The sequence below is a fragment of the Miniopterus schreibersii genome (assembly GCF_964146895.1).
Source record: "Miniopterus schreibersii genome assembly, chromosome: 12".
NCBI lineage: Eukaryota > Metazoa > Chordata > Mammalia > Chiroptera > Miniopteridae > Miniopterus > Miniopterus schreibersii.
The window spans coordinates 34,422,096-34,444,130 of record NC_138112.1 but is presented as its reverse complement, the minus strand read 5'-3'; the positions used below and the strand labels follow the sequence as shown (position 1 = coordinate 34,444,130).

The following is a 22,035-nucleotide window of genomic DNA, read 5'->3' as shown; positions in this document are numbered from 1 at the left end:
CTGCATTGCCTAAAACAGTTGGCCTCTGGGAGCCAGGCCCCCAACAACCAGTCCCCCTTTACCTCTGCCCTTCCTGTATCCACTACACAAGTACACACACAACCCTCCCCAAGGTTTAGTAGACCCTGGCAAAGAAGCTAGTCCCAGGAAGTAGCAGCACCCTGGCTTGAGAGTGCCCATCTACACCAACACCTGTAAGCCCTACCTGTATGGCTGCGAATCAGTCTACCAGCCCGGGACCTCACCAGATGTGGCTCATCAGCACAGGAAGAGCAGCTAGGACAGCAGCTAGGGAAAATGCAGCCACCACAAGGCTTAATTCTGGGCAGGGAGTTGGGGGTTGGGTGTGGTAACTGTGCTGATCCAACTCAGCATCTGTGACCTTCAGCTGACTCATTTTTCAGAGACAACAAGAGAACTTAGAGTCATCAAAGGTTTTGGAGCAAGGAAGGGACAGGATAAAGAAACTGCCATTTCAGGAGGATGCCCATCTTCTTTACAATGGGGATCCCACGGATGGTTCCAAGTACTGGACCAAGAATGGGTTTTAGTCACACAAACTTGGCCTCAAATCCTGGCTCACCACTTACAAGCTGTGTGCCTTTGTTGTTTAATCACAGTCTTGATTTCTTTATCTGTAAATGGGGATGACCTACAGGCTCTCTAGCCCCATTGTGAGGATTAAATGAGAACAAATGTGTAAAGGCCAAATAAATGTTTGTTCTCTCCCTCTTGGCTGTGCCAACCTGCATTTTACAAAGTGGAACGGGAGACCCAGTCAGAATCTTAGTTCAGATTTTTCTCCACCAGTTCAGGTTGCCTGCAGGCAGATGATCTCCTGAAGCACAGAGAAATGGCTGCACTAGGGGGCTAGATGGCCATGTTTTCTGCCCTGTGTTGTCATTGTTGTAGTCCTTTAGTCTTTTTTGCTGTTCAATACCTTTTCTGGATATAACCTGCTAAGAAGAACTGAATAAATTCCCACTTGTATAATAAATATTTTAGGAAGTATCCGTGGTTGTTTTAACACCAAGAAGGCAAAGTCAAGGGCATAGTTGACTGTCTCAATGGGCTGCTAAAATCTGATAATCCTGTTAATGACCCTTTTTAAAATGTAAAGTGTTGGACTAAGGCAACCAGACGGTAACGGCTCAGTTCCTGTCTAGCTCTGTGCTCCTGGGAGCTTGCGTATCAATTTCTGTCCTTTCCTCCCACCCCACCTAAAGCAAAGGTTGGGATTGTGAGCAATTAATCAAAATTGGATTCATGCATCCAGAGGGGATCAATGAAAATGAACGTGTAATTGCAGAAATGGAATCTGTATTGGGTGATTTATAGGCTGTGCTCAGAGACTGAGGGGCCAGGGGAAGGGCTGGGGGAGGAGTCAGGGCAGCAAGAGCCACACTAGATGGGTTTTCTCTCAGGCTGTTGTGTGGCAGAAGGAGTGGATTTATCAGATGAAGCTCCAGCCACCACATCATTGGGCCCAAGGGGAGGTAAGTAACTGGGGAGTGGTGGTCAGCAAAACTACCCTTAAGTGAACTATTGCCAAGGGCATTCCACTTTATAGTCTACAGAAGACTTTCGCATGCATCCTCGCTGAGCCATCTTAACAGTCCTGTGAATCAGAAACAGGTATCCACATGCTCTCCCAAACTCTGAGACCAAACAGCTTCAGGTAACACTGCATCCCTTGCTGACCAAACTCATACTTTTCAAGTTTGAGAACGAAATAGGTTTAGATAGTGATGGATACTTGTATTATTATTATCATCTCCTTGAGGCTCAAAGAAATGAAGAGATTCAGCCAAGGTCACACAGCTAGTAAACGGTAGAGCTCAGATTTAGAACCAGGCCTATTGGATCTAACTCCCAGCCCTTCTCCCTAAGACATGCTCTTAGAGGGACGTCTCTCTGCCATGTGGAGTTAGGAGCTCTGCACTGAGCAGGGGGTGGGATTAGCCAACCTCTTCAGATTACCATCTAACCAAAAGCCTATGGTTTTTTGAAATCAGGACTGTTTAGAACAAGTGGCTACATAAAGTACAGAAGTAGGCTGGCCATTATAAAACCAGCTGTTGACTGCTCTGTGCTTTGCTATTATTGTCACCTCTCTTGAAACCACCTCTTTCACGCGAGCAGAGCCAGGGATTAGGCAAAATAAAGCCTTGTGGAGGAACCGTAGTGAATATGGAGGCAGGTGGTAAATGTCATTCATTCACTCACTCATTATTCATTCAACAAACACGTTAGAAGGCGTTCTCTGTGGTAAGCATTGGGCCAGAACCTAGGGCTACAAAGGTGAACAGAAGGGTCTGGTCCTTGCCTGGGGGGAGCACAGTCCAGTGGGGAACACACACACACACACACACACACACACACACACACACACACACGAGCAGATGACACGGTTCATGTGGTAAGTTCCATGATGAAGACACACAGGGAAGCATCTTACCCAGCCTGGGAGGTGCGGGAAGGGCTTCCTGGAGCTGTCCCCTGAGCGGAGTCTTGAAGGGTGAGTTAGCCGGGTGGAGAAGCACAGGGCAATCTGAGCAGGTGGGGCGGCGTGGGTGAGGCATGGAGGTGAGAAGCAGCGTGGTGCACTGAGGGGACAAGAAGCTTCCGCAGGCCACCAGGAGCCCACGGATGGTTGAAAGCAGGGTGTGATATGGTCGGATTTGCATGTTCTAAAGATCCCTCTGGCAGCTTAAACCAGTGGCAGTAATTTATTACTCTCAGTATCTGAAGTTCCCTTGGCCCCAGAAAAGATGCCTGGGTTGAGATAGTTAAAATACAATGCCAAGTTCACAAGTGATGGAGGGTGATTTATATGAGGACAAGGGACAGAGTTAAGCTCTGTTCCACCCTTTGAAATAAAACGCACAAAAGTGGTGCTGTCTGATCCATTGCCTCAGGTAATGGATACCAGTTTCATCTTGGTATCTCCAGTACCAAGGATATTTCTTATGAATGAAACTTTGTTGGATCATTCTCTACTCAATACCATGTATTTTAGTCACCCAATTTAGTACCTAAAGGAGAAAACCTGTGTATTTGGCTGAGACAAATGGCCATTTCAGGCAGGATGTCTGAGCCAGCTGTGTGTAATTCCCTGATCAAATTCTGTTTCTGCCGGCTTGCATGGGGGTCCCAAGATGGAAAGAGGATCTAGGTAAGACTTCTTCAGGGCCGGGAGGACCTGGCTAGACCATGGCACTGTCGGCGTGGTAGTTGAGTTGAGTCCTACTTGTCTGCAACCTGATTCACTGCAGACCGGCCTCAGCCTCCCTCAGGGAAGGGAACAGCAGTGCAGACATGGGGCAGAGGACCTGGGCTCCATGCTTCCTTGCCTCGCTGAGCACACAGAGCTGGCAGGTGACTCTCCTCTCTGAGCTTCCCTTTTGGGTCTGCTACCTGGGCAAACGCCTGCTCAGCAACGTTTGGAGGCGATCAATGGAATGGCACAGAAAGAAATACTTTGTAAGCAATCAATGAATAAATTGTTAGAATATTATTGATTAGGTCTGTGGACACAAGATAATTCAATAGCTGGAATTCCTAATCAGATTGTTTGCCTCAGTCAACTGCATGTATTGTCAGAGATTACTCATAGTTAACTATCAGAAAGAGAGAGAAGACAGACCTTTCGAGTATTGTAAAGGGAAGGGGAGGGGCCTGAAAGGACCTGCATTTAGTGTCCCCTCTGGGTTCCCTATAGCCATGTGTCATTTCATCCTTACTCCTCTGCTCTGAGGTTGGTATTAGGGTACCTGTATTGAGGACACCAAGGCTCAAACAGGCTAGTGACGCAGGGTTGCTTATTACCAACCATGAAACTTGTAACTAAGAGCACTGCCAATGTTAACCAGTAGTCACACGATAAAGATTAAAATTCAGGCAGGCGTATCTCAGAGATAGTGCAGGTTTGGCTCCAGACCACCCCAATAAAGTTAGTATTGTAATAGAGTGAGTGATAATCTTTTTGCTGGTGGAGGGTCTGTACAAGCCCTGCTGGCCTCAGGCTGGGCTGGGGTGGGGCCTTGCCTCAACTGTAGATGATCCATACATAGGCTACATCCTTAAAGAAATGCTTGTATACCTGTGGTCCTGAAACTGTAAACTGCTTTAAGACATTTCAGCAGAAAAAGGAACTTGAAACCAGGAAGAAATACTAAGGGGGTTCCTAGCCTTTGTGAAATGGGACTTTACATTCTCCAAATTTCTGAGAAGCAAGTTACAAATTTGTAAACCCAAGTGAAAAAAACCGAGGGAAGAATTTCACTAAGAACACACCAAAATTAAGGAAGAATTAAAAAACACATAACTAGTTTAGTAATAATGAACTATTTTAAAACTAGAGGGCTGATTTAAATTTTTCTTGCTGGTTTAGGGAGGTAGTATTAGTAATGAGTTATGGATTCACCTCCTGGGCTCTGGGCAGCATCAGCGAGCAGAGTGAGAAGCGCAGGCTAAGGCCCTGGGCGAGCCCTGACTGCTGGGCAGCACAGAGAGGCGCTTGGCTCCCGCCTTCCTGCTTTCTTTGTTGCCAGATTCTTGTCCTCTTTCTGATTCTGAGTATGTCTCACCTTCTCTCAGGCTATTCTCTGTGTCTTCATCTATGTGTTTTTCCTTTCTCTCTGTTTCTATTTCTACCTCTCTCTCTCTCGTCTTTCTTTCCACCTCTCTCAATCCCTGGTTTTGATCAAAACAATACTTAACTGATCAACAGAGAGCTGAATAATATAGTTTAATATGCTTTTATGTATGGTTTATATACTTAACAGTATTTTCTGGTTTCTGCTTCATACAAAAGCAGGCAAGTAGGTGTAATTTTTTCTGTTAATCCTGAAAACAAGTATATAGTGGTTTTCATATGTATGACCCTTGATTCTTACCAAGCCTCCCTCCGCCCCCAAGCCCAGAAACTGGGGACCAGGAGTAGAATAAAAGTCCCAGCCTAATGCAAGAGAGTACCTGTGCCTGTTGCCGGATATGTGGGTGACGGTGAGAAGCATGAAGGCAGGGAGCATGCAGAGGTGTGGGGTGCAATCTGGGTGTATGACATGGAGATCCCAGTTGGCCACTGCCACTCACATGGCACCACGCCTTTCCATGACAGGCTCAGTCACTGTCCAGCCTTTGCCTTGACCCTCCCTGAGTGAACTACTCCCCCAGGCCCTGAGCTCACCTGGTGTTGGGGACCCCTCCATACCTTTGCTGTGCACTCTCTGTCTGGTATGCTTTGGCCACCTGGTCATCACCTGCCCATCCACTGAGGTCTTCCCTGATCCACAGAACCAGCTAAAACAAATTCCTCCTGTTGCCCCACTGTCACGAGAGGTGAGGGCTCAGCCATCCTGGTTGCCCAGTGCCCAGCACAGTGCCTAGCACAGAATAGGTATGCAATTAACATGTGCTGGAAGAGGGAAGAGAGATCCCACATAGAATCTTTTGTCTCTCACTTTAGCAGAAGGAAATCAAAGTGAGCAAATTTGGCCCTAGCTCTGAAGGTCCCACCCAGATCTGCACTCTTGCCTGCAGGCCTGCCCCTGCATCCCTGCATCCCACCCACTCTCCAAGGCTCCCTCCCTCATGAGGCCTTCTGATTCCCTACCCCTGGCAGGAAGAAACCTGTCCTTCATCTGAGCCCCCAGCTATCTGCTCCGTTGTTGCCTTATTTGGACCTCTCTTATGGCTGTTTCCGCACACTCATATTAGGCACGCACAAGACTGTCACTCTAACCCACACAGTGAGCCAGCTCCCAGAGGGTGGGACCTCCACAATGACCAGATTAAATAAGTAACTGAAGGCATCTCTGTCATCCCTTGGGAGAAGAAAAAGCCAGAACTGATAGTCCTTCGGTCTACAGAAAGGGGGTGGAGAGTCAGGGCTCAGTCTCCCAGCGGGGCAAGGCGGTGCTGAACGCAGGCGGTCACTCATCCCCAGCAACATGGGATCAAAACGTTACACTACCTTGTTGGCCAGTGGGTCTCCCGGTCCATCTTCGCCTTTCCCAACACTTAGCTCTGACTGCTTGCATTAGTATCTGAGAGGCAATCTAAAAGAGTCAAGCTGCAGTACGGAGAACCCCGGAAAAACTGCAGGGCACAGCTCCTCTCGTGCAGAGTGGCTCAAATGGCAAAGGCTGGTCCTTCACCTACTGAGCTGGGCCTTACCAAGGAAATAAGATCAAGAAAGTGGTGTTCGTCTTTAGCATTTATTTATAATTGGAAAAACTGTTTGTTTGTTTGTTTGTTTTTCTGAGCAGGCACAGACCACAAGCACGTCACAATCAATTGGCTATACATGAATATTTTTGTCATTTTCTTACTAACAGGAGGAATGAAATAGCACCGAGAGAGGTGTGCGCTACACATTACATAGACAATCTGTGGTATGCAACAAAACCCAGGCCACAAAATTGTAATTAGACACTCCTGTCTGCCTCAGAGAGGCAAAAGCATAAAGGACCGAATGGGCACGCCAGCGGGAACCACAAAGCTGCGGGAGCCAATGCCCGGCTTTAGGGATTATTTTTGCAAGCAAGCGAAGCAGGCAGTGGCAAAGCTTCAGTCCTCGCTCTCTTGCCAGGAGAGTTGAGGAAACCATAGGGGAACGTACAAAAGTGGCCGGAACAGGTGTTGGAAGCTTGGTCACCTTCAGAAAGGCAAAAACAAAACACTGCTTGTGAAACCAAAATCAGTTTCCATCAGTGTATCTGGGGTACAGAATAAGACTGGCCGAGTTTTATTTGTAAACAGTGGAAATCAAAGGAAATTTCTTGCCAGTAAAGTGACACATTCAAGAGTCAAAGTGAACTACAAACAAGTGTTAAAAAGCTGGGGATACTGAAGAGTTGAAAAAGACATTATATAGGTCATCACAAGCCTCAACTCAAGTTGGCAGCAAGGTAGGGAACTTAGTCCCTGGGGCTGCCAAGTGGGTGGTGAACCCCACAACTTAGGCAACACAAACTTGAATCAGACACAGGGATCAAGTCACATGTATCCTTCTGGTTGTGCTGCTGTGGAGACAGATTTGTTTATATGATCCACCATGTCTAGGACAGTGTCTGGCACACAGGCATTCAATAAGTGAATGTTGAATGAATGGTTCCCTGTGCATTGTAAAGTTTGATTTATTTGATCTGCAAAAAATATGTGACTATGCTCTGGAGAAATCCAAATTGTGGCTAATATCAACATGTCTGACTAATGCCAAATCTTGACAGAATGAACATATATTGGCAAATTCTCTGGACAAAGTAAGATCATGTTGATAGAGCTCTCTGGTTAACGTTAAGATTAGCTAGGAAATAGCTAGGATCAGTACTGAGACTGACTCTGGTCATTTCCAGATAGGCATCAAAATCTGTGATTCATAAACCTGAGACTCACTCACAATACTTCTCCTTCCCCACAGTTCCATACCCTGAGATAGAAAGGAAGATGGCAGCGGGCCTAGCCGAGTGCTTCATTTTCAGGAGTTCTGTTCTCTTAGGGAGTATGGCCCGCATGGCACATGCCCAATTAATCCACAAAGCATTTCTCAATCAGCTCCAAGGTGACAAACAAAATAGTGTCAACAGAGACTTGGCAGCTTAAATGGTCAGAATACGAGAGAGCACGTGGAGGCTCTGCTTCCTCCAAACTGTAGGGACCTACAGGAACGTCTGAGGTAAGGAACTAAGAGACCTTCGCTACTGTCATTACAAAAGGAAAGTGAGCCTGGGCGGAGGCTTGGCATCATACAACAGCCCAGTGGTTTCCAAATGCTGGTGACACAAGCACTTTAAGAACACGAGAAATAAAGCATACTGAGCAATACACACATCACAGGTTTGCAAATGTAATTTTTCTGGCAGGTATTTTGGGGTCTTTTCACAACAACTCTCTCACTAATGCCTACAACACAACTCTAGCACAGCTAAGGTGGCCCTGGCCACCACTGAGGCTTTGGCCACACAGACACACAACACATAATTCATTGAGAGCTGCTTTTATTCATTAACGAGGTCAAAAATGCTTGCTAATCACTTAGCAGGGACTCTCCTAGTCTTAGCCAAGTCACGGATACTGCCCCTAACCTGAAGGTCAGTGTCTTCCATCCTCTCTGAGGAGCAGAGCAAGAACAGATCAGGAAGGGAGAGCAAACACTGCCACGCTTGTCACTATGTCTACTTCCTGCCTCATGTTTCTCAGAAGCAGGAGAGTTACATTCTAAACACTATCCCTACACCTCGAACTTTCTTCCTCAGTCACTGACACCAGATGCTCTGCAAAATCAGCAGCACTGGGTAGGCGGTTCGCTGAGAGGAAACAGGAAACAGTCCCTTCATTTTTGTTACCTTCCTATGATGTCTAAAACACCTAACCTTTGCCCTGCCCTAGTTTTAGTCACCAGTGGCCTAGCTTTTACTTGGTAGACAATTTAAAGCCCACTGATAGGAAACTAAATGAAGCCACACATTTCTAACAGAAGATTCTATGAAAAGATGACTTAAACTTAAGAGACACAACTAATTTTATTGATATTAAGGCCAAGGTTTTCTTTTTTTAAAAAAAGATTTCCACCAATATTGTCAATTGCCGAAGCCCAAGTTAGGTTTCTATAGCACAACTCTCTAAATTTGGAAAAGAACACATTTACCTAAAGTTCCAAATTGGTCACTGCCTGACCTTGGGAGGAAGAGGAGGCAGCACCCCACAGACATTTCTAGCACTTCCAGGAGATTTCCCTGCAGCCGCAGGCCTCGCCTCTGGCGCTAAGCTCCACCCCGCCCTCCTCACTGGTGTGCTCAGCTGCCCCTCGGCGCAGTCCGGCTGGGAGCCACGCTCCCTGGGGTCCAGGGCCCGCAGGACCGCTGGGCAAGGCGAGGCGCCATGCGGCCTCTGAAAGACAGGATTCCTCCATGAAAAGAAACCAAACCAAAGAGCTCCCGGGACACTCAGGACCAAGACAGATGAGGAGCCTCTAATCAATTTTGTGGCCTTTTTTTGTTGGTTAGTTAAAAAAAGAGAGAGAGAGAGAGAGAGAGAGAAGAATAAAAGGAAAGTGCAGTGAAATTTACTCTTTCGCCTCAGCCAGTTTATTGTTCATCTCTTTACTTTGCTCCTTGTCGTCGGGTTGGGTGGCACTGGGGCCCTCTGTGCTCTTTTTCTTGAAGGCCCGGCCAGACACGACCTGCTTGTCTTTGGACTTCCTCAGGGGCTTATGGCTCGCTGAGGTCTTTTTTGGTTTGGAACTCAGAACACTAGTTTTCTCCACCTGCATGGAGAGACAGACAGACCACAAATACAGAAACACGAAAGGGGAGGGAGTGGGAGAGAGAATTTAGAGAGAAAACATGATTAATTAAAGGGTAACGGTAATGATGTCATTTGACATTGAGGGAGCACAGTGTATAAAGCATTCTCAGGGACATGAGGTCACTTGGCTTCTAGAGCTGGTCTGCACCCCTTGGTCAGTCATCTGACAACACTCTCACTGGTCACACGGGATCCCTGGACTCTCACCCTGGACCATCCAGGCAGTGGGCTGTGTTACTCTTTGCACTATCTGCTTCCCCTCCCTGTGGGAAGATTATACCTCCCTCCTTGCCCTGTCCAAACCAGGCAGGCATATGATTTGCTTTAGTCAGTGAAATGCGAGCAGAAGTGATGTGGGTCACCTCCAGGCTGTGCTCTTGCCCCTGCCACAGAGAAGCTACTCCTGCACCCCGAGTCCCAGACTGCAGAGGTAGCAAGGAGGAGAGCTGCAGCAACCCATGTTGGGTGTATATTATGAGAAACAGACCTCTGTTGATGTAAGACACAGAGATTCTGGGGTGGTTTATTATTGCAACATAAGCCCACCTTTCCTCTGTTTCTGTTGCTAAGACGGTGAGCGCACATGGAGAAATGCCCTCACTGAGATGTTTGGGGCCAGGCACCTCCTCTCAATGAGGCCCTCACAACCGCCCAGCCATCCACTCCTCTTCTCAGGCTGGCTCCCTGGGCCATACTTCCCAGAGAAGCTGTTCAAGCCCACTCCACTCTCCCCCAGCTCTCTACCTCTGCCTCCTTTATTCCTAGAAGATGGCCCTGCCCTCTCTTTTTGAAGAACTCTGGGGCCACTGGGTATGACCCCTCAGTATGCCACCTCCCTTCCATCTCTAGATTTATTTGGCCCAATCTTCCTTCCTTCTTCTCTTTGAATCTTCTTTTGTCCAAAGCCAACACCATGCCCTGGGTCCCACCTCATCTGTGAAAGGTGGATAGAGATGATGTTGGCTCACAGGCTAAGTCATTCGCTCACTGAGGTCCAGAGGTTTTCCATCACCTCTGATCTGTTCGTAAGGTAACCAATCGACCTGGCTTACCTGGGACTGAGAGCTTTCATGAAACATGAAACTTTCAGTGCTACCGCTGGAGGAGTCTAGGTAAACTGGGTCGGTTAGTTATCTTACCTGTCAGCCAGTCCTGGGCCAAACAAGAAACCACTGAGTGCAAGACTTTAGGGCAAAAGCAGAGAAAAGACTACCGAGGTTCGCAGACGTTTTCTGCTATTGCAGATAGGAGAGCTGATATTTGCACAATTACACATGACCTGACCTCAGAGAATCCCTCTGACATATATGACTCCTGTGTCAGCAGCTGAATCTCTGACATGCTTCTCCCTTTTATGAGCACTTTCTGGGATGCAAATAAGGCAAAGTAGTGTCATTAGAGGAAAATCCCTGAATCCACTGTAAGTTACAGTGGTACCTCGGGTTTCAAATGTCTCCGCTGACGAACATTTCGGTTTAGGAACGCCGTAAACCCGGAAGGAAATGCTTCGGTTTTCGAACACGCCTCGGAAGTTGAACATGCCACATGGCTTACACTGAGGGCAAGATCCTGAGGACAAGCAGTCGGCTGTTGATCCCTCAGTTTTCGAATGTTTCAGAACTCGAACGGTCTCCGGAACGGATTACATTCGAAAACCAAGGTACCACTGTACTTAGAAACGCAACTCATTCAAAACTGTTCATTATAGTAACGAATTGCTCAAAACACATCTTGCAGCTGACATGACAGGTGTGTTGTGACGGTCTAAGGACTACTGGGTGGATGGTGTTTATTGAGGGAAAGGGGAAGAAAGGGCAGGTGATTTTTCAGGGACCCTGGAGGTGCGGAAGTGACCAGTGACTAGAGCTAAGGATGAAGCAGGGGCCTGAGGGAAACGAAGCCAGGCAAGGATGCCTCCAACACCGGGCCAACATTTCAGGGGCAAAAGCACAGTTATTTTATGACAAGGATATTTAGAACTCAGGCCAGATTTTCTGCCACTTTTTTTTTCTGGATTTCTCAAAATCAGAAGCAAGTTTTCTCTACATCTGCCAGTCTTTATGCTGCTTTTATTTTAGGGAATGTTCCTTTTATACATTCCTTTTGAATTTAGCAAAGGTTCCTGTTAAGAAGGCCCCTCTGTCTCAGTGAGCTGCACAGAGGAGGGATTTTAATCTTGCCCTGGGGGCTGGGCCAGAGTGGGCAGTGCCCCCCCTCCCCCCCATGCTCTGCTGCAATGAGCCCATCCACGCCAGGCTGTGCTGTGGGTTCCCCACAAGATCTGTCTCACCTTTGGGCATTCCTTGAAAGGTTCACTATAGAGGCTGCGTATTCTTCTGCGCTCAATGAACTTATTGTCAGCTGGTGTTGGCTTATTGGCCTCCCCTTTGAACTGGGCACTGTAGCTGGTCTCATGAGCCATCTTATCATCTGGGGGCTTGTACTGGAGCTTTGCTTTTATCGGTTTCACAGGCTTGATGTCCGTCCATGCTCTGAATTCATTCCTGTGAATCAAAGAAAACACAAGTGCTGTGAAACGTCTGCCTGGAAGCAGTGCTCCTCACATAGGGCTGCAGACTCTACTGAAGATTCAGCTGCTGACATAGGAGTTATATATGCCAGAGCTGGTTCTCTGAGGTCAGGTCACATGGAATTGTGCAAATATCAGCTCTCCTATCTGCAATAGCAGAAAAAGTCCGAGAACCTCAATAGCCTTCTCTCTGCTTTTGCCCTAAAGTCTTGCACTCAGCCTTAGCGGATTAGACTCAGTGGTTAGAGCATTGGACCATGGACTGAAGGGTCCCAGGTCAAGGATATGTACCTTGGTTGCAGGTTTGATCCCAGCCCTGGTCATGGCTCATGCAGGAGGCAACCAATCGATGTGTCTCTCTCACAATGATGTTTCTTTCTCTCTCTCTTTTTCTCAGGACTGGTTGACAAGTAGGATAACGGGTAAGATAACGACTCCTTGTGGCACTGACTGGACTGTGTCCTCACTCTGTCCTCACAGATAAGTGCAAGTTTTCCTCCTGCTAAGTTAATGCAGGTTTTGGCAACAGCAATAGCACCCTGGAGAAGGGCTTGGGCTCAGGCTTCCAGCTCCCAGCTCCCACTGTGATCAGGCACAGGCAATTCTAATCTCTGGGCTTTATTTTCCCAATTTTCAAAATAAGGCTGAAAAAACTCAATCCATTCAGTCATTCATGGGTTCAACATACACAGGGTGGGGCAAAAGTAAGTTTATAGTTGTTCATATGGAAAAGAATACAATAATTAATAAACAATACAAGAATAAGCTCTGTTTTGTATGCTCACAACTGTAAACCTACTTTTGCCCCACCCTATATAACCAAATGCCTGCTACGTGTGAGGTTTAAGAATTTCGAAAGTTAAATGAGACAACATATTAGCATTGTGTTAGACAATGTGTCTGGTATATTGTGGTCAATTAACAAATGCCAGTTTCCTTCTTCATTTTGTCATGATGAAGGCTCTTTGCTATCCAGAAATTTTAAGGCTAATTCCTCCCTTTGATAACAGAGGGCTTGCTCCTTATAGTGCTAGAACTTGAACATCTTAATCACTTTAGATGAAAATCTTTATGAAACGTGTAAATGCTTACAGATCTTAAATAGCACGTGATGTGGATATCACAACTAGGACATGTGCTGGGATATGTATGTGTGGAGAGTCTTCATGTGCTTTGCTCCATGTGAATGGCTATTGGTCCTTACCCTAAATGACCCCTTCTGCTAATTTTTCTGAGTCAGTGTGTCAGTTTTCTTGTTCACAGCAGTCTCTCCTGTGGTTTCTGATGAGCTGATTCTGATCTGTTATAGGACTGGAGAGGAGATGGTCAACACTCTTTAAAACATGGTTAAATAGCCCTGGCTGGTGTGGCTCAGTTGGTTGGAGTGTTCTCCCATACACCAGAAGGTCATGGGTTCGATCCCCGGTCAGGGCGCATACGGGAGGCAACCGATTGATGTTTTTCTCCCACATCTCTCTCTCTCCCCCTCCCTTCCCCTCTTTCTAAAAATACATGAGCATGTCTTTGGGTGGGTAAATATAAATAAGTGTAGCTGTGGCTGAAACGAAGGTCACAGGGCCCATCCTGTTTGTTGAGCGCATGAGATTCAATGCATAAGCTCTGTGGCTCCCAAGGTCTTTATCGGGTCTGTTCTCATGTGGGGCCATGAGAAGCTGTGTTGTGGGAAAGGAAGAGCTAGTGTATGAACATCTGTGGAGTTAGGTTCTTCCAGTGCCCTCTTTCATCCTCACTGGCAACACCCTCCTTCAGGGCCCAGAGATGAGTGCCACAAACAGGAGGCCATGTGGGATGGTAAACAGAGCTTAGACTGTGGTGGAGACACACCAGTTCTAGTCCTAGCACTGCCTCTAACTAGGCCTTTCCTCTTGCTGAGCCTTAGTTGCCTCATTTGTTAAACAAAAGAATCACACCAGACAATGTCCTAATAATGCCCTTCTAGCTCTGAGGCTCTCTGAGTCAATGAAGCTGGTTTGGTAAGTCTGAGCCACTTGTCAGTCATTTGACCTCCTTAGGGAAATTGGCTCATATCTGAGCAGAGACACCACAGTTTCTTTCGAGACATTCCTCCAAGCTTTATACTTGCCTTCCCAGTGCAGTTTGGATCTCCACCTAGATGCCCCACCAAGAGCTCAAACTCAACGTCCCTAGAACCAAACTGTGTTGTTTCCCCTGCCCAACTGTCCTCTCTTGGACTCCCCGATGCTCAATTTCACCCATTCATTCACAAAATAATTTACTAAGTGCTTCAGGTCTGCCTGGCAGGATGCTGAACTCTTTGGAGCTAAAACTGAGTAAGATCAGGCCCTGGGCTCAAGGTATGAGAGGCAGAGGGATCTGAGGTCACTCCAGGACAATACGGGTAAGAGCCATGAAGGAGGAAGGAGAAGCACAGAGGAAGAGCTCCTATGCCAACCCCAGAGTCGGAGGTATGAGTGGGGGTTCTGGAGTGGAGTCAGAGAGGCTGACAGGGCGTTAACCAGAGGAGGGGGAAGCAGCAGGTTCCAGGCAGAGTGAGAACACTGAGAGGCTCACAGAGGCACAGACCATGTGGGGACCGGCAGGCAGTTCGGGTGCTGGGTTGAAGCTTGTGGGGAAAAGCACATGAAGCTGGACAGATCATGAAAGTCCTATACCAGCCATGCTAGGGGGATGCTCTGTCTGTAACAAGGAGGAGATGCCAAATGATTTCAAGAGAAGGGTGAGTGTGGCCAGATTCGTTCTGACGAAGACAACTTTGCAGCACTGTGACTAGTTGGCAGAAGGGGAGCGGTGAGGCAGGAGGCCAGGCCTGAGACTGTGCAGTGAGCCAGGAAGAAAGTGGAAGCCTGAACCAGGATAGGTGCAGTGGGAATGGAGAACAGGGCACTGTTTCAAGAGGGTCAAGGACAGAACTTGCAAATGGCCAGCAGGGAGTTGGCCAGAGGAGCAGGGAGCAGGCTCCGATGGGGTGAGGAGTGGAATCTGAGGAGGCTCCAGGATTTTGGTCCTGCGGGTGGAAGTGCTACCCACTGCGACGGGGAAACTGGGAGAAGAGGGGAACTTGGGATGAGAACTGACACCCTCCTGATCCCGTTAATGGCACCCATTCACCCCAGCATCAAAGCTGCGTTTTGATCCTTTCCTCTCTTCTCCTCCCTTCTCCACCTTCCATAGGTTCAACCAGTTACTGAGACCTGACTTCTGAACCATTTTGGCTCTGCACACAGGCTTAGGCCTGGCCGAGGTGACACCTGGAGCTCTGTCACCATTACCTGCCTGAGGCTCCACGCCTCCTTCCTCCCACTCCTGTTAGATGAGCCTTAATACTTGGCCTGAAACTCCCAGTAGCCAAACCAGTAACAACCTGGCTCTCAATTAGGACTGACACAGGCGTACGCTGGCCTCGAGCACTGTTTCTGGGCCATCTCTCCCAGGCAAGCCTCTGCAGCTTTCTGGGTCTCTGCAGTGGCCTCTGTGAGCTGGCAAGTGTCTCATTATGAGCATTTTCTTCTTTTTTTTTTAAATCCTCACCCAAGGATATTTTTCCCATTGCTTCTGAGAGACAGAGAGAGAGAGAGAGAGAGAGAGGGAGAGAGACATCAATTGGTTGCCTCCTGCACCCGACTGGGGCTGGGGATCAGAGCCTGTAACCAAGGTACAAGCCCTTGGCTGGAATCAAACCTGGGACCCTTCAGTCCAAGGGCTGACGCTCTAACCACTGAGCTAAAATGGCCAGGGCTCATTGTGAGCATTTTCCATGGGGCATGTCCTTGTGTGAAAAGTTTGGTAACCCCTGATCCCGAACATCTTCACATGAGACAGTGTTAGTAAGTCCCATGATAAATTCACTTAACTATGACAGGCTGTTAGATTTAAACCCAAATTCTGTTACTTAGAACTGTCTCTGAACTCTCCACAATACCTTTCCCAGCCATATGTAACAACTAATCATATGCAATAAAAACAGAATTAGCTACTGTTCATTAATCACCTTTTATAAGCTGGTGGGTGGGATTTTGTTTGTTTTTGTTTTTCTATATTCTCTACAGTACTGGCAACAACTTTGAAAAAAGGTAGTGCTATATCCCTTTTACAAAAGAGAGTAACCACGGCTCAGAGAGGTTAAGTGACTTGTGTAAGGCCACAGAGCTGGCAAACAGCAGAGTTGAAATCTAAGCCAGGCCATTCGGACTCACAGCCTACGTCCTTCACACTGCACTTGGGCAATGTGCTGGAGCTGCAGCGCGCTCAGTCTGCCCTCATTCAAGGTGCTTGTGTGGGGTCTGGCCTGCTGTCTACAATGCCTTAGAGGGTTCATATGACACAGACTGGACTAGGTGACATCTGAGCTCCTCCAGCTTTGATAAGCTCCACACATAGCAGTGTGGGCCACACTCTGAGGTCATTCATAGCCGGTGCCTCTTGCCACAAGTTCATGGTCCCCTGTAGCCACGAACTTCCCTTTCCATGACCAGATTTCAGCTTGATCATTCATTCACTCATTAACTCATTAATAAGTTAATTCAGCATTTGACAAACACCAGCCATCAGTGTGGCATGTGGCTCACAGAAGGAGTAAGCCATGGTTGAGGTGTCTATAGTTCAGTGGGTCAGGATCTGTCCATGTGTGACCCTAAGCAAATGGGATAGAGTTCAGAGGGAAAAAGAAGAGGATCTTTAATTCTGAAGGGGGAAAGTGGGGAAGGGGGCATTGAAAAATGTAGATAGAGCAGTAAGTGAAAGGATTTCAGGCAGCAGTCTGTCTGTGTGCAGGTTCAGGTTCAGGGAGCAGGTGGGCTGCTCAGGGTGCAGGAAGGGATGTCAAGATGGCTGGGCCAGGTAGGAGCTGGGGCCAGGCTGTGCAGTGTAGTGTCTTCAATGCCATGTATGATAGCCTGGGGAGCCACTGAACGTTTGAGCAAGGCAGTACTATTTCTCCATTACGGTGTCCTCCTCCTCCCAGACTGCCCCAATTCTAATTATTGTTCAAGGCCCAGCTCCTGGATTTCTCAGCCCAGTTTCCTGTCTCTCAGCTCCTGGACCCTTTATTGTATTTTCCAACTTTGTGGTTACTTGTGCAGTTTCATTTTGTTCTTTAATACTTTTCTCAGTTCCTTTTGTCTCTCTTGAGAGAGAGGCTACTTAATAGAAAATTCATGGCAGAACCCTACCTTCAAGTCCAATCCCATCTGCATGGCTGCAAAGGGATGTGCTTTCACTTATCCTGTCTCAGACTGCAGATTAGGGGCAGAGCTGAACTGGACCTCAGTCCCTGCCTGCCCCGCCAGGGGCCCTTCCCTCACCCACGCCACGCTCCATATCTTTGTTACATTCTTCATAGGATGTAAGGGCTTGGCATTGAGTGAGCATATAATTGAAGTAGCTATTATTTTATTTCTGGTCAGCTCACAGCCCTCCTCCTGAGCCCTTCCTGCCCTTCCCCACATGGGGCAGGTGCTTGCTCCTTGGGGGCTTGAAAACATGCTGCATGCACTTCTGTTCCAGTGCCAATCATGACAAAATGATGATGTGCTCACAAGCTTGTCCCCTGCTCTAGACAGTCACTCCTCAGCAAGGACTGAGCTCTGTGTTCTGCGTTTCCTTATGTGCTGCACAGAGCAGATCAAGACACTCAGGAAACATCTGGAGAATTAGAGAAAATCACGCGTTCTGGTCTACTTGCATTACTTCTAAAGGCTGCTCACACTTGGGGCTCTTCTCACTGTGAAACACCCCTGGCCCTGAGCCTTTTAAGTCCTTGCAGGGAAGAGCTTCCCTTACTAAAGCAAACATTTAGAGTCTCCCAAGGCTTCATAAAACCCATACTCCCTAGCCTGACAGGAGGCATCCCAGTGCCCCTGCTAAGTGAAGCTGCCCTGGTAAAGGGCTGGGGGCAGGAAGGAGCACCTGAGAATCAGGGGCTGGTAAGGAGAGAAAAACTTAACTGACACTTGCCCAACACCTACTTCAAGCTCATGGCAGCTCATGGCAGCTTTGGCTCCTGGTAGCAACCACAAGAGAGCACTTGCCTTCAGTCAGTTTGGGTGCACACATAGTGAGGCTCTGGGCACACTGGGAAAACCCCATCTGCAGGTTGCTGCTCCTGGCATCCCGGGGCTGCTCCACATGCCACAGCTTCTCCTGTGTCATGATGTGGGGGAGTCCTAGGGACAGGATGATCTCCAACCTCATTGCCAAGGGCCCACTGTCCCTTCCACAGAGAATCCATGGGTGGAGCCCTGTCATGAGGCTTGACCCTTGATGTATCTCCTGAACATTCCCTGCAGGGGCAGAGGAGGGTTCTGGACTATGATGTCCCTCTGTGGGTACGTAAACTGCACACAGAAGTCCACTTAATCAATATCTTCAGGTCTGGGGTTCAATGACTCCTCTGATGGCTCATTTGTGCTGAGAAAATCTATAAGGAGAAGCCCAGGCCAGTATCCTGCGTCCTTCCCAAGGAGTGGCAGAGCTGGGTCCAGTGTGAGCCATCTCCTGGAGACCTGGTGGACAAGATGCTCCTGGACTGTTCCCTTGAGACCTTTAAACAGCTGCATAGTAATGTTCAGAGCAGATGTTAAAGCAGGACTTTAGGCTCTTGCTGACCAGGCGAAGTTTTTAAAGAAGTCAACAAATACTCTACACCTTCATCTTCTCGTGTCCAGTCCCTCTGCCCCATCTCACCTGGGCCTTCAATATCTTTCCCCCGGACCACGGAATCAAAATCCTGGTCCCAAGTTCCTCTCTCTGGTTCTTCTGGCACAGGCTGCAGAGAAACCTTCCTCCAGCTCCGCAGTGAGCACACTGCTCCCAACTAAAACACCTCAACAACTCCCAATTTCCTATAGGACGAAGTCCAAACCAAGGTCTCTTAGTTCCCATAAGCTATGTATGACCTGGCCCCAAATTTTCTTTCCAGGCTATTTCTTTATACTCCTTAGTCATTCATTTGCATTGTTAGTCAGTGAGCATTTTCTGTGTGCCAGGCACTGCCCCAAGATCTTTAGATGCATTATCTTACATTGTCCTCACAACAACCCTGAACCACAGGTGCTATCACTGGCTTTGCCAATGCTAACACCATGCTGCCCCTCCCCAAACACAGACTGCACTTTCCTGCCACTGAGTTTTTGCCCACACTGTTCCCATTCTCGGCATGTCTTCCCCTCCACACCTACAGCTAAAATACTACATGACCATCTGTGCCAGGCTCAAGTGCTCTCCCCTCTAGGGAACCTTCCCCAGACCACTGATGAATCAAGCTTTTCTTCTGTTTTCATTTCCATGGCACTCACTGTGCTTGATCTTAGGCTACCTGTGTAGATATCATCCTTCCATTCTGGACTGCAACCATGGAGGGTCATGACTGTCCTTCTGCGTCTATGTAACCCTCATCATGCCTAGGACAGGAATTCAGAATGGAGCCTCCACCGCACCCATGTGAATAGCTAAGCAGGAAGACCCTGGGCTGCCCCAGCCAAGGAGGGGCATAAAGGTTGCTACACAGCATCTCATGGCATCTGGCATCTATGTCACTTATCACACAGTATGTCTTCACATTCTTTTGACACTCTTCCCTTAGATGGACCTTACTTTCTCTCCCCTTGAATGTGACTGGACTCAATTTGAACAAAGAGAATATGGTGGAGGTAATGGTATGCAACTTCTGAGACTGGACCAGTAAAGGCCTTGCATGTTCCTCCTTGCTCTCTCTCTCAGGTCACTCACTGTGGGGACAGTAAGCTGCCATGCTCACCGCTCACTGAGGCAGCCCCTATGTAGCGGTTCCTATGGCAAGGAACTGAGGCTTCCTGCCTAAAAGCCATGTGACTGAGCCATCTTCAAAGTGGATCCTAAGCCCCAGACAAGCATTCAAGTGACCCCATAAGAGACCCTGAGCTAGAACCACCCAGGAAAACCATTCCTGGATTTCCGACCCTCAGAAACCATATGAAATAATAAATGTTTGTTGGCATAACCTGCTAAGTTTTGGAATAATTAGTTACACAGCAATAGATTCTAATATGGACCCCAATCAGAAATTATTTTTCCCATCAAAAATGGTTTAAAACACCCAGGCTTCATGTCAGCAAGGCAGAAGCCCTGGTGTGAGCAGAGTGCAGGGAGTTCTAGTTCCCAGCAGAGCTGCAGCATCAAGTTAACAGAGCGGGTCATGCTCTGGTCATCAGAAACAGAGGGTGAACACTTTGCAGCCTTCACTAGCACGTGAAGCCTCCTATGCAGCAAAGCTGGTAAAAATGCAACTGCCTTGAGGCCAGGTCATAAGCAGAAACAAAGAAAGACTGGCCCTCATAGGAGAAAATGATGTCTCGGTGCACACAGCACATACAGGACTCAGGCAAGTGCAGGCAGAAGCCAACAAGGTGAGAAGCAGCACAGAACCTGAGCCAGAACAGAGAAGGTAGTTCACTGGCAAGAGTAGAGGCTCTGGAATGAGATAAACCTGGGCTTGACCCCAGCTCTAACCCTTGGCCACTCCCTCAACTGTTCTGAACTTCAGTGAGCTCATTTGGAAAAGATGGACACAAGGCCTCCAAAGAGGACTGGACATTTGTATCAGAATTACAAAGCCCACAGTGGAAAACTGTATAATAATGTATTTCGTTTTCAATACAGAGTTGTCTGTTCAAGAAAAATTACTGAATATCTTCTACGTTCCAGGGGTTAGAAATGTAGTGTGAACAGGCAAGTGCAGCTCTTGCCTCCACTGACCTCGTAGTTAGGGGCTGATCTAAACAATCACACAAACATCAAATTATCTGTCCAGCTACTGGTACATTTATGACCACTGCAGTCAACAGTCTGGTGTCCAGAGTGGAAAAATTTGGGCAGCAGCTTTCAATGCCAGGATTATTTCTGAATGTAATTCACATTAGACTTGAACAAAATAGCATTCAATGAATCCTTGATTAATTGAACCTCTGAGAGTCCACTATAAACAGATGTTCGCTTCTTAAGGCCTAGTCCCATTAAAGCACATTTTCTTACAGTGACTCAAGGGGAGATATTGGAAGAGCAATTATAAAGGGAGAGGCTGAGACAGGCGAGGGCCGGTGATTGATGAAGCCAGGTCCCAGAAGAGGGAGGGGAGAGACATCAGGAGAACGGCAAGAAGCTTTGGCCTTGGAAAGATAGTGTGTAAAAGAAGAGAATGGAGGCTGGCCTTTCATTTCTAATTTGAAAAATCCTGACATTTACAAGAAACAATGAAATAGAATTATACAAGAAACAATTTTACTGCTATGAAGAATACATATGTGTTAATTGGTGCAAATTACTTCTTGACAAAAATGGAGACTTAAAATAAGGGATTACTGCCAGCTACAATCATATGCAAATTCCATTTCTCTGCCTATAAGCCCCAGATTTATTTCTTATGTATCTAAGTCCTTGGGAAATAAAGGTATTGCCCCATCCTCTTTACAACAAAATGTTCAACATTTCTTAACTGCTTTATGAAGGAAGAAAAACATTACGATTTTAATGGTCTAAAATCTTCCTACAGATTTTTATAGGTAATTTATGTTGTCATGGAAACATAGTAAGTCTATGTTCAAAAATCTTGTCTACATTTCACATATTCAAGTGCCCTCTAAGAAGAGAAGCAGGTCCTTCCTGAACACTCGGGGAGGCAGTAGCTGAATGCACGCAGTTGCCAGGCTGTTGTCAGGAGTCAGTTAAAGGAAGTGGGATCTGTAGATTAAGAAAGGCAAGAACATCCTTGAGCCTACAGGATTGCCAGGGGTTAGAAAGGAGTTAAGATTGCTTCCTCCTGGCAGAAATGACTGGATCCAGAGAGGAGCTTTATTTAAGATCTATTCATGCTTAAATGCACCTTTCAGCTTCTTTTGTGTGAAAGGAAGAAAAGGGAATCCTACAGAGAAGGCCGACATTCTAACCATGTAGGGTAGGCTCTTCTTATCCATTAGTATTCCATAAACACTTGCACACCAATAAAAACACGTTTGATGATTTTCTAAAATAAGAGAAGCACACATTTGCGTAAAAATAAATATCTGCATGTAAAGAAAAGTTTGAAGCTAATCTAATGTGAATAGATAATGAATGTGAAAGAAGCCTCCTTACATGGCAGTGACAGCTGTCAGGACTCGGGTCCCTTTATTAGGAAAACAGCTCGTTCTGCAGATAACTGCTAAGTCCCGTCATAGGCT

The 22,035-nt window shown here is 47.2% G+C and overlaps 1 protein-coding gene across 1 annotated transcript in view; it reads right to left on the bottom strand.

Moving 5' to 3' along the window:
* Nucleotides 1-22,035, bottom strand: part of MAP6 (microtubule associated protein 6) — a 65,730-nt gene that overhangs the window by 8,352 nt on the left and 35,343 nt on the right. Inside the window, exons 2-3 of the mRNA XM_081152757.1 lie at nt 11,603-11,816; nt 9,075-9,271 (exon numbers count right to left, since the gene is read on the bottom strand). Coding sequence (XP_081008883.1) covers nt 9,075-9,271; nt 11,603-11,816 — 411 coding nt within the window. The remainder of the gene's footprint in view (nt 1-9,074; nt 9,272-11,602; nt 11,817-22,035) is intronic.